Source organism: Cricetulus griseus (assembly GCF_003668045.3).
Source record: "Cricetulus griseus strain 17A/GY chromosome 1 unlocalized genomic scaffold, alternate assembly CriGri-PICRH-1.0 chr1_0, whole genome shotgun sequence".
Lineage (NCBI taxonomy): Eukaryota > Metazoa > Chordata > Mammalia > Rodentia > Cricetidae > Cricetulus > Cricetulus griseus.
In genome coordinates, this window is record NW_023276806.1 from 256350245 (window position 1) to 256362862 (window position 12618).

Here is a 12618-nt window from a genome sequence, read left to right on the forward strand (position 1 = left end):
GGCTGATGATGAGCTAGACAGGAGAAGCACAAGTTGATCCTGATTATCTCTGGGAACAGAAAGAGACACAGAAACTGAATGTGTGGGCTACCATGGGAAGAAAATGGCACAATCTGATCCAAAAATATAAATGACTATACAAAATCTGTAAGTTTTTTTTTTTTAAATACTAAACAATAGATTCAAAGTTGCAACATTCAAGAGTAACAGAATGAGTGTCTATTCTAAAAATGAAACAAAAATTTTTCTTTAAGAATTGAAGTATTAGCTGGGAGGTGGTGGTGCATGCCTTTAATCCCAGCACTTGGAAAGCAGAGGCAGAAGGATCTCTGTGAGTTTGAGGCCAGCCAGGTCTACATAGCAAGCTCCAGGATAGCTAACAAACTACATAGCCTGTCTCAAAAAACAACAAAACAAGTGAAATATTAAACCAGGGATGGTGGTACACTCCTTAAACACCAGCACTCAGAATGCAAAAGCAGGCAGGTCTTTGTGAGTTTCAAGTCAGCCTGGTCTACACAAAGACTCTGGTCTACACAATCAGCCTGGTTTACACAAAGCCAGCCAAGCTTATATAGTGAGCTTCTGCCTCCATTAATAAACAGACAGAAATATAAAAACAAATATACCAAGTATTAACTGGTGAGCTCTGGGGGTGTATTTACAGGTATTCCTACCTAAGTCTTTCAGCTTCTTTTATACATACACATATATAATATGTATATGATATGTGTGTGTATGTATATCACACAACAGCTGATATGTCAATGTATATACATCTTGAAAAAAATTGTTATTGTATGTATGTATTACTGAGGATTGAACTCAGGATTGCTAGAAAAATTTTAAAATAAAAAGTCATAAAACAACATGTCCCTGGCCTTTTTAAAAGTCACATTACTCAAAAATGAACAACAATAGCAACAACAAAGAAAGTCAAATTACTTTATATAAAGCTAGAATCCAATGTTGTCTGGCTAGTTTTCTGATTGTGAACACAGCAGACACACCCACCATATTTTTGTAGCCGAGAGCAATCACATAAACTGAAATGCTGATATTCTCTGTGTTTATTCAAGTGTAAGCATATCCTAGAGGTAAATATGTGTGTTACCAACTTCATATAGGGACCACATAGTAAGTGACTTTTCTAGGATCCTTGTGCCAAGTTCACATAACTCTCAAAGGCTGAGATGTGATCTGTTACACCATTTTTCAAGCTAACAACTCCACATTATTTTCTGTTCTTGGTGAATTAACATTTGAGTACTCAAGCATCACAGACTCTTAACTATTTTTGTTAGGACCTAGTGATACTACTGCCCAGATTCAGTATCTCTAGTATGAAGTCCCAAGGAGGTTTTTTTACTGGGCTCTAATACAGTATCATTTCACAGATGGACAAGGCAGCCTTCAACACCTGAATTCAGTACAAGCCATTTCGAATGTGTCAAGTAATAGCAGTTATGAGGCATTCTTTAAAATTGGTCACTCAGTGAGAGAAGGGAAAACAGAAAGACTACACCTACTTGAGATCTTCTGAGTGAAGGTGAATGTCTCTACATGCCCTTCCACGGCATTTTCCAAATGATGCTTTTCTTCTTGGAGGGCCATCCCGATCAAATGCAGCACCTTAAGCAAAAATTCTCACATTTAGAAAATAAAACTAGAAAATCCAAAGCACAAGTATTTAAAAAAGAATAAAAATATTTACTATTGAAAAATGACAAACCAGAGACTAAACATGATAAGAACAAATCTCAATTGTTTATTCAGTCCAAGGGGTCAAGCTCCTATCCTAACAGAGAATTCCCGGCAAAGAAAAACAAAATTTCCCATTTCAGCTAGGAAGAGATCTCAAGTGTGAATTCTTAGGGTTCTCTCCACCTACTGCTATGACAAGCAATACAAGCATATACATAATTTCCAGCTATGTCTCTTACCTATACTACAGCCTTGAAAACAAAACAAAACAAAACAAAACTAACCAGGTGGCCAAATTTAAGATTTCAGGCATCTAATACACACTCATCCTGATAATGCCAACTTCTCATCTTCAAGGACCAAATTTTCTTTGCCTCTGCCTCCAGAGTGCTGGGATTAAAGGCGGGCGTCCACCACCGCCTGGCTAAATTTTCTTTCCAAAATATTTTAATGTAATTTAATTACATGTGTCTGGGTGTATGCCTGTATGCCACATGCCTGGTGCTCAAGGCCAGAAGAGCATGTCAGATCTCTTGGAAATGGAGTTCCAGATGGCTGTGAGTCAGCAAGTGGGTGCTGGGAGCTGAACCCTAGTTTTCCCAGAGCAGCCAGGGCTCTTAACCTCTTGAGCCATCTCCCCAGGCCCCTAAAGACTAAATCTTAACCATTTGAAATAGATACTTTTGTGTTGAATGTCACAATTTATTAGTGTTTACAGGTTTTCCCACCGTCTTACAAATATCCTGACTATGTGTTTGAAGGGGATGGCTGTGAGGTACTCTAGCTTTCCCTCCACACAGGGCAACTGGCTGCCTTGCAAGAACTTGATAGGCCTGAGTGACAGATCTGTAGTAGGATGAGCACTGTTCATTCTTGCTTCATTAGCCCCCATGGCTATTTTCTCACATAACAGCAGCTGTCTCCAGGGTACCACAGCTGCTTGTGTTTACATCTTACATACATGCTTATAAAGGGCAAGGGTGAAGTTTACACACATCTTAACCAATGACATACTTAAGCCTGCTGAGACAGTCCAAGAATGGCAGCTGCCAGAGGAAGGCTTGCCTTCATTTGAATTCTTGGTTTTCCTACTTTCACATTGCAGCTTCCCCACCAACACAATGGATAAAGCAGTAGCTGCTCATCAAGCCTGTGTGGATCTGATAACTGAAGACTGACATTAAAGCTGTACAGTAAAGCTGGCTCTGCACTGGCCACCTTTTAGTTACAGGATCCGAGGTATCCACGTCCCAGTGTCTTTAACTGTGAAATACAGACACTGATGAGCATGTGTGAAAGCATCTATACTCAGTTAGCAACCCAGACTGTGCAAAGGCTGGGATCAAAGGACGAAGACAGGCTGGTTAAGGGACCCAGTTAACCATAACCACCTGGTGTAAAAAGATCAGAAGGCACATGGTTCATAAGAGACAAAAGGAGAAGGTACTAAATTATCATATGGTCCTCATTTTTCTGTTTACTTAGACAGACTTTATTCAGCTACAGAAAACTAAAATATACACAAACCTACCCGTTGTAGCATAGACTCCGACCAGGCAGATCCATGGTGCTCTACAGCCCACTGCAGTATTGTTCCCATGATGTATAACATGACATCAGATTGCAGAAGGTTAACCAGACTTGCAAATAAGGGGCAGAACGGAGGCAAAGCCGGAGGAGGAAGTGCTAGGAATGAAGTAGAAAACATTTAAAGGAATCATTCCTCTCTGTGTAGCCCTGGCTGTCCTGGAACTTGCTATGTAGACCAGGCTGGCCTCAAACTCAAAGATTCTCCATGCCTTTGCCATCTCTGTATGGGATAAAGGTGTGAACCACTGGCTTGTTAGGTACTTTTGATGGTCTTCATTAAAGGACAATTATTGGCACATATCTTTTAGCTGTATTTTACATTCTCAATGTCAACCAAATGCACAATGACAGCTATATATTAAAAAAATATATAAAAAAAATATAGAATACATATAGAATATACAATAAAAAAAACCTTCTTATCTCCAGCAGTGTCTCAAGATCTCTATAAAACCGTTGACCACACAGCAACCTAGCACAGACTTCTGTCTCCCCTGTTGTGTGTTTTCTTGTGTGTGGTACATGTATAAACAGAGGTGCACAAGTGTGTGGAGGCTAGAAGTTGATGTTGGGTGTCTTCCTTGATCACTCCAAGGCAGGATCGATTGATGTCTGCCTAGTCTAGCTAGCTAGTTTGCTAGGGGGTCGCCCTGTCTTTGCCAGCCTCCTGCTTGCTGAGATGTAAGGTGGACCACCAAAACATACTCAGTTTTTTCCCTTATTTATTTTATTTATTTATTTATTTATTTATTTATTTATTTATTTATTATGTACACTGGTGTTTTGCCTGCATGTGTGTCTGTGTGAGGCTGTCAGATTCTCTGGAATTGGAGTTATAGACAGTTGTTAACTGCCATGTGGTCTTCCGGAGGAGCAGCAGTGCTCCTAACTGCTGAGCCATCTCTCCAGCCCATCCACCCATATACCTATGTCTTCTGGAGATGTGAACTAAGGTCTCATGTGCTATGCTTTCATAGGTCATCTTTCATCCCTATCTGTGAGATGGCTGGGAGGTAGACAGAGGGCTAGAAAACTGTTCTTTGGCCCAACTTCCCTACCCTGAAACCCTTATCAAAGCACAAGCAGCAACACTGGAGCCCCGGAGCATAGGGGAAGTGCTAGAGTGTGACACACGCAGGCACAGATGGGCACAGCAGGCCATCTCAGCTATTTCCAGATGTTTGGGGAGGGAGTAACATCTTCAAATGTGCAGAACATCTTGCCACTACTGTATTCATTCTTCCTCTGAACAGGAGAAAGTTCACGTGAAAAGCTATTTTTAAGTCTCCCACCCTACCAAGGCTGATCATTGTGGCCAACGGAAAGCAGTTTTTGTTAGTAAGAGACTGATGCAGACTTTTGGAAAGAAAATTAAGTACCTGTATCTTCCCTGTTTTGTCTTTTCAATTTCCGTTGGGCTTCTTCTGCCTAATGGAAGACAATATAATAGGAACAAGAATTACAATACATAACATTAGCATCTGTTTTTATGCGCCCCCCCCACATCAGTTAAGAATAGGTGCCCATTGTCCAGGCTGGCCTTGAACTCATCCTTCTGCCTAGATTCCAAGCAGGAGCCAATGTGTGTGGATTGGGTAGATGGTTTCTACCTCATTAGTACTCCCCCCAATACTCATATATCAAGGTTAATTCTTTTTGTCTGTTAAAAGAATCCTCAAATGTGTTCTTTAAGATTCAGGGAAAACAGGTACAAACTAGAAACTTAAATTAGGCTTGAATGCTATGAAATGTATCAAAACAAAATGAGAAGTTAACAATCATTTTTATTTTTAACACCATCTATTGAAAAAGTATGTTCAATGAAGACCGCAAACATGCAAGTCTTTGAAATGACTAGGAAAATTGCATAAAAGCCAAAACTCATATCAAACTGTACCAAGTCTGAATGTGTGTCAAGTTGGCTAGTCGAACCTGATACAAGCTGAAAATCTGTATTCAGAAGTCAAGAAAAATGAACTGGGGATGGAAGTATCTCAATGGCAGAGTGCTTCCTGGCACATGCAAAGTCCTGGGTTTGACCCCAGCGCAGATAGATAAATAGCAAATCAAGTTAGGTGTGTGTATGTGCATTTGATCTTATTCACCTACACACAGACAACGTGGTGAAGGCCTTCTGTGTCATACCTATGGCAATGCTATTTGTGTCCTCTGGGATCCCTTTCCAGTGTGTGAGGGGCAGCATAAACTTGATCTTCACAGGGAAAACACATTGAGCACTTCCTTCAGCCTTGAGCTCCCCCTTACCTTGGACTGCTCTGCCCTGGAGAAGTGGTAGAAATACAGGTTGAACTCCTTGGCACACTCTGGCTTCAGCTCATACATGCCTCGTCCTGTCAGCCCAGGTTTCCTATGGGGGAAGAATATTATTAGCGAAGTCACACATACCAAGAACCTTAGACGTTCGAGTAAGACTGGAGCTCTCACACTTACTGCTCTGTGGGTGGACATAACACTACACACCCAAAGCCCTCGCTGGAGCCATCGTATCCAGCACCTTTACTTTGAAGTGGTTCTAACTACAAAAGTGAATGCAGCATTTCTTTCTTTCTTTCTTTCTTTTTTTTTTAAGATTTATTTATTTACTACATATACACTATTCTACCTACATGCCAGAAGAGGGCACCAGATTGAATTGTAGATGGTTGTGAGTCATCATGTAGTTGCTGGGAATTGAACTCAGGACTTCTGGAAGAGCAGTCAGTGCTCTTAACCTCTGAGCCATCTCTCCAGCCTGAATGCAGCATTTCTAAGCCTCTGAACACCACTATGCATGGTGTTAACTTTTCTGTTTTAATATGTAATACGTTCTAAGAAACTTTATAGGACAAATTCCATTAAAACACCTGAGTGAAATAACACTCTACAGCTAAAAATCAAGCAACAAGGAGAAAGTATTTAATAAAGTGAGAGCCAATGTATCTAATATATAAAAATATGCTAGAATACTAAGATGGGGATGAATGGCTGGGAAGAAGTTTACACAAAGGTGTCATGATCTAAAAATGGTCAATAAACACGACAAGATACTTTACCTCATTGGCTGCATAATGTAAATGGAAGTAAGGCAACAAGTCCACCAATTTACTATACAGATTATAAAAGTGGACCAGGCTGGGGAGGAGCTCAGTGGTAAAGTGGTCAGCAGTCCGGCGTTCAGTCCATAGCAACAACATCTCCCCTCCCCCAAAGTAAGCAGGTGTATACACATTCAAGTGTTGACCAAGTGCAGGGACTAGCGGGAGTGTAAACTGATGGACTGCTGGGGAGGTAACCTGGAGGTATTCATCAGGACATAAGCCTTGCTTTCCTTTGGATCTAGCAGTTCTTCAAAGGAACACTCTGCTAGTCACGATAAAGATGCCCACGATGCACACTGCCTGTTGTTGGTCCTAGGAACATCTGGGCAATAAACATCTATCAGCAGAGGAGGCGAATTCGTACGATGACGATGGAGAAGCAGGATGAAGGGGGCTCCACGAGCTGACAAGGTACACTATATACAGAACCACCACACCCCATTGTGTTTACCTTTAAAAGAGGCAACAGAGGGGGGTGATGGAGGGCAAGGTGAGTGCTTGCTTTGCAAGCATAGGACCCGAATTATAGACTAAAAACACGAAACAAACCCATTTCTGTTCAAAGTCTGTACCTCCTTAGCTACAACATCAAACACTACAAATACAGGAGAACTAGGAATAAGACTCAGGCACAGCTGGATGGCTGGGAGATAGTGATACTTTCCTGTAAGTTCTCTAAAAAAGCACACTGATTATTTGTTTCATATATACTGTCTTGAGAATATTTCAATAAAGACAATGCAGCTAAGGGTGGAACAAGAAAAAAGCAGGATGAAAAAATTGCACTGGGGATGGAGATGACTTAGCAGTAAGAGCAATTGCTGCTCTTCCCTAGGACAGTGCCCAACACCAAGATCAGGTGGCTCATGACTGCCTATAACTGTGGCTCCACGGAGTCCGACATCTCTGACCTCTACAGGCACAGGCATGCAGGCACAGCCTCCAACCTCTTCTGAAAAGATAAACTGCCTCAACAAAAAGCCAAAACAGCCAGTAGCCTGGCGAGCACATGGGCACTGGGAGGCATCCCTCAGAGGCGGCTTTAACCCTCAGTTAGGTAGCACCTTCAAATGGAAACAAAGCCACTTGGATGAACTTGCTTAAATCACTGCTTAATCTTAATCACTATTGTTTGAAACCAACAACTCTGAATACTTAGTCTGGGGCAAGGAGACCCCTCTGCTGGTATTTACTCGCTGAGTGAGGCCTCATCCTAAGAAGCACTAATGAGAAGCCCAGTCCAGAATTAAAACTTGAAAAGGACTGCCACTCTCAAAGTGACAGTTCACCCTTAGTTTTATCAAAAGAAACACATTAAGGAAAGTGATTATGGAGGCCGGAAGATGGCTCAGTGGGAAAAGGCATTTACAGCCAAGCCTGATGACCTGTGTTCAGTGCCCAGAATGCCTATCCTAGAAGAGAATGGGCTTCCTCAGGTTGCCCTTCAACTTCTGTTATGCATGTTGTAGTGAGCGCAGGTACACACACAATAAGTAAATGTTTAAAAATTTAAACTTCATAAAATATGGCATAAACTCACTTGAAATGGGCAACGGTTTCGATGACGCTTTCCATGCCAGTCTCCTTGTTCTCCTAAAGTAGCAAGAAAGAAGCATGCTCAGCAGTGTGGACAGGAGCTGCAGCACTCTGAGCAGTGTGCCAGCCAGCCCACGGCAGGAGCATCCCCACCGCCACATCAGAGAAAGCAGAGTTCTTCCCGAGGAACCACTGTGTCAGGATGATGTGACTGAGCAAGGCAATCAAATGAATCAATAATGCCTGGAACCGCAGAGACCCAGGCTGTGGGGAAAAGGTCTGATCTATTTCAACTTTGGCAGAATATGTCGAAGAGGGGGCTAACAAGACAGATCATTATTAGAAAAAAAAAAAAAAAAAAAAAAGACTCTCCACTAGGTTGTGGTGGCACACACCTTTAATTCCAGCACTGGGGAGGCAGAGGCCAGCCTGGGCTACACATAGAAACTCATGTCTTAAAAACCAAACTTAAGGAAAAAAAAAAAGACCTTAAGATGGACAAAAACTTAGTTCTGAAACCAGGCTCTTCAGCAGTGTTCTATCTCTAACCCTGCTCTGCTTGCTAGTGAGAATTCCCAATGTTTTCTTCTTCAAATTACTCATAGTCACTCCACTAACTGGAGTTACCCATATCTTAGAACTGTAACTTGTACGAAGTGCACAGAGATTAACTTGCACACACCGATGGGTGGGGAAGCTGACTAGCTTTTTTTTTAAAAGCTGTAGGCACTTACATCTTCAGGTAGAGACTTCACCAGCTCGCTGTGCGCCATGGGTTTGATGCTCAGCTGATGGATAATCTCCCGCTTAATTTCATCTGTGGCGCTCACCTGTCCAACCCCAGGACTGAATCTTTCTCCTGTCCAAATGAAAAGGACCCGTGATACTTATGTGATACACACTTCTAGTTCCTGCAACAGAGCACACTTCTCTGTCTGAGTCACTTTGCTGTGGGAAAGTAATGAGTGGTTTGTTGGGAGTGTGACGCCGACTTGAGGGTTGCTGGCTGCTCTGGAGAAGGATGAGAAGGTAGGCAAGGCTTTCACCCTATCCTCCTCTGGTGGCAAGAAGGGTGAATGACACAGCAGAAGGGATAAAGAACTGGGAAAATAGGGGCAGGTCCTGAAGACATCTGTGAGCCAAGGCCCCGAAGCCATTCATACCAAGAGCCACAGAGAGAAGAAACGCTCTCTGGCGAGGGTTTAAGCACCAGCAGCTCTGCTCACCACACTGTTACTAGACAGTGTAAGCCCCACCGCCTGTCCCCCAAATAGTCTTTCAGTTTATTCTGCTTCAGCCATTGCATCCTTTTCAGTCCCTTCTCCTAAACCCAGGGACCTTGCAAGACTAATGGAGCACCGCTCAGGAGCTTCTCCCCATCCACCATTTGCAGACACGTGAGCCGGTCTGAACTCACCGACAAGCATGATGATGAGGTATAGCATCTCTTCTATTAGAGTGTTGTTCTGCTGAACCATGTCCTGCAGGAAGGTACAAGTTCAGAGGTGAGAAACACAAGCAAACCATCTCTTACAGCAGAGGCTTCTTCAGCACACACAGTGTAGTGACACCGGGTCTTACCTTATGGGTGACCTCAGAACTGAATCTTTTCCCATAGTCAGGCGTGCTGAAGATCTGATAGAGTTCAAAGCGGCTGAGCATGATCATCAGGAAGTGATTTGGATCCATCATGGAGACACCTGTCTTTTTTTGTTTGTTTGAGAGAAAGGAGAAGAGGAAGGTCAGAGGGACATTCATTGTTAGTGAGAGATGTTTTAGTCCACACAAGAAAAGACAGCTTATCTGACCACCAATTCTAAGAAAAGATGGGTACCTGCTTAGCCATAGACCCTATATGGTGTGGCTGACAAGGGGGGACAGGAATCTAAGTTGGTCAAACAATCCACACAAACAATGCCCCCTAAAGCCTAAACCCCCATGAGAACTGCATGGGCTATCCCAGCCTCTATTCCTGTCGTTTCATAGGATACTTGTATGAGTTTGGTTGCATTTTCCTACCAGGGCTCTCTGCTTGCTAGGAACTGAGAGATATCTCAACTAAGCTTCTAGTTTGTAAATATGTACACCATTCCTGAGATCTACTCCTGTGAAATATTCCTTTACACTGTGTGCATGCATATGTGTCACTGACTGGTTTAACTAAAAGCTGAAGGACCCAGAGCTAAGGAGGAGATATAGCAGGGACTTCTGAACAGACAGCTCTGGGAAGAGAAAGGCTGGGTCACCAGCTGGACACAGAGAGAAGGCAAGACTGCAGGAGGAGAGGAGGAAGTCTCTAGTCACGTGGCAACACGTAGATCAGTAGAAATTGACTAATTTCAGTTTTAAGAACTAGTGGGCTCTCATATGTGGACCTGCTTTATGATACATAGTAGTGACTGAACTTTATCAGAGCTGTTTTTAATGATGTTGCTCAGAATGGTTTCCTTCCAGATGATGATTGAGAAGCTAATTAAAAAAAAAAAAAAAATCATGCCAGGTACCACAAGGGTAACAGAACTGTGCTGTTTTCTGGGATTTTGTTTACTTTTTTTTTTAAATGGAGTATGCTGGATGTCTCTACAATTTTGTTCAAATGACTGCAGAACCTGGAAAAGCTGTTGCTGCTATTGATGCATAACATACTGCTATTATTGATCTTTTTATATAAATATAAATATATATATATATACACATATATAATTTGAATTTTTGGAAACTTTAGCTGTGCTGTCAACTTTGGAAAAAAGTATCCCAGTTTACCGTGTTGAGTTGGCATTGTACAGAAATTAACAGCCATATTGGTCTAGAAATGTTGACCTTAATTTTTTTCCATTTGTACAGGGGTAATGCACTGTATTAAATATGTAAGGTCTTATCTACATGGGTTTGACTACAAAAACTAATAAAGTATTCTCTAAAAAAAAAAAAAAAAAAAAAGAACTAGTGGGACAAGCCTAAGCTATAGACTAAGCTTTTGTAATTAATTAATAAGTCTCCGGTTGTTTTTTGTGAGTTGGGGGGGGGGGCGAAGAAAAATCTGTCTACAATCTCCCACCTTCTCTTTAAAAAAATCTAAATCAAACTGGATCTCAATAGGTGGGAACTGAACTAGAGTCCTCTGGAAGAACAGCCAGCGCTGGGCCATCTCCACAGCACTGTCACATTCCTGTTGTTGCTGTCATTGTTATTATGTCTCGAAATCACAAGGATCTGCTGTCTCTGCCTCCCAAGTGTTGGGATTAAAGGGGTGTGCCACCAAGCCAATCTATTTTATTTAAAAAGTTTATGTTTATGTGTTTGTGTGTGTGTGTGTGTGACATGTGAGTGTTGTGCCTACAGAGACCAGAAAAGCATCAGATCCCGTAGAGCTGGAGTTCCAGGTGGTTGTCAGGGGCCTGAGGTGGATGCTGGGAACAGAGCTCGGGTTCTCTGGAAGAGCAGCAAAAGCTCTTAAGTACTGGGCTATCTTCCCAGCCAAGACTTCTGATTTTAACAACTGGGTGGATTCCCCAAGGCAGTCTGACAGACAGGAACAAATGAAGCCACATCTGGCAGGCCAAACCTGACATAGCTCTGGAAATCAGGTGGAAGCATTGTGCAGGCAGTTGGCCTCGAGTGGGGAGTGTTAGTACACAGGGCAGGCAGGAGTCAGAAATATGGGAATGAGTGGTAAGTGACTGGCTCAGTGAAAGCAAGACCAAGACTCCCCATGTCCTGAAGTCAGGGCTTTTAATTCATTACCTGAAGCATCACTATGTCCTTGTCGAACATCTCTCGTCTGCATTTCACATTATGGTAGTAATAGATCTACAAACATAATTAATTAATTTCATTAGATAAATAAACTATGATGGGTATGGCTTCCTGATCATTCCTCCACTAAAAGAAAAAGCATGTGTTTGTGTAAGGACAAGTGTGTGCCTCTGTTCATGTGGATCTGGTGTGGGTTTTTAGCTAACACCATCTTAGCACAAATGAACCAACTGGAGACATCCATTAACGGTTGTTACAGTTTTCTGGGTCTTCCAACAACAAAAGACTGCTTTAGGAGAGTTTAGGGTTTCTGAAATTGGGGATGAGGGGAATTAGGGTGGTTGACATGGTGACATGATGACCTGGGTTTGCTCCCCAGAACTCATGTAAAGGTGGAGAGGAGAGACCAACTCCACAAAGCTATGCAGTGATCTCCACACCACACACACACACTAACACATACAGATACACACACACACTCACACTCACACACACACACACCTCATTCAACTTTATAATCAAATAAGAGATTTGTATCTTAATGTTACTTCCTACTTTTTTTTTGAGACAGAGTCTCACTATGTAGCCCTGGCTAACCTGGAATTCTAAGCTGGAACTCACTATATAGACAGACCAGGCGAGCCTGGAATTCACAGAGATCTTTATGCCTCTGACTTCTGAATACTTGCTTAAAGGCAAAAGCCTATCTCATCTATCTTACACTGCACTTATTTTGTGTGTGTGTGTGTGTGTGTGTGTGTGTGTGCAGGTACATACACCAATAATGGGAGTGGTGGTCAGAGGACATATGCAGGAGTTGGCTGTCTTCTTTTGCCACGCATGTGGCAGGTTAGTTTTCTTGTTGACTTGACAAAAGCTAAGGTCAAATGGGCAGAGGGAGCCTAAGCTGAGGAAATGTCTCTGTGAGACTGGC

The 12618-nt window shown here is 42.3% G+C and overlaps 1 protein-coding gene across 5 annotated transcripts in view; it reads right to left on the bottom strand.

Moving 5' to 3' along the window:
- The window catches only part of Ubr2 (ubiquitin protein ligase E3 component n-recognin 2), an 82112-nt gene that overhangs the window by 28242 nt on the left and 41252 nt on the right, over nt 1–12618 (bottom strand). For all 5 annotated transcript variants that reach the window (XM_027389150.2, XM_027389149.2, XM_027389151.2 and 2 more), the window contains exons 18-26: nt 11673–11738; nt 9510–9632; nt 9346–9409; nt 8663–8787; nt 7933–7985; nt 5560–5662; nt 4674–4722; nt 3236–3390; nt 1530–1632 (exon numbers count right to left, since the gene is read on the bottom strand). In XM_027389150.2, coding sequence (XP_027244951.1) covers nt 1530–1632; nt 3236–3390; nt 4674–4722; nt 5560–5662; nt 7933–7985; nt 8663–8787; nt 9346–9409; nt 9510–9632; nt 11673–11738 — 841 coding nt within the window. The remainder of the gene's footprint in view (nt 1–1529; nt 1633–3235; nt 3391–4673; nt 4723–5559; nt 5663–7932; nt 7986–8662; nt 8788–9345; nt 9410–9509; nt 9633–11672; nt 11739–12618) is intronic.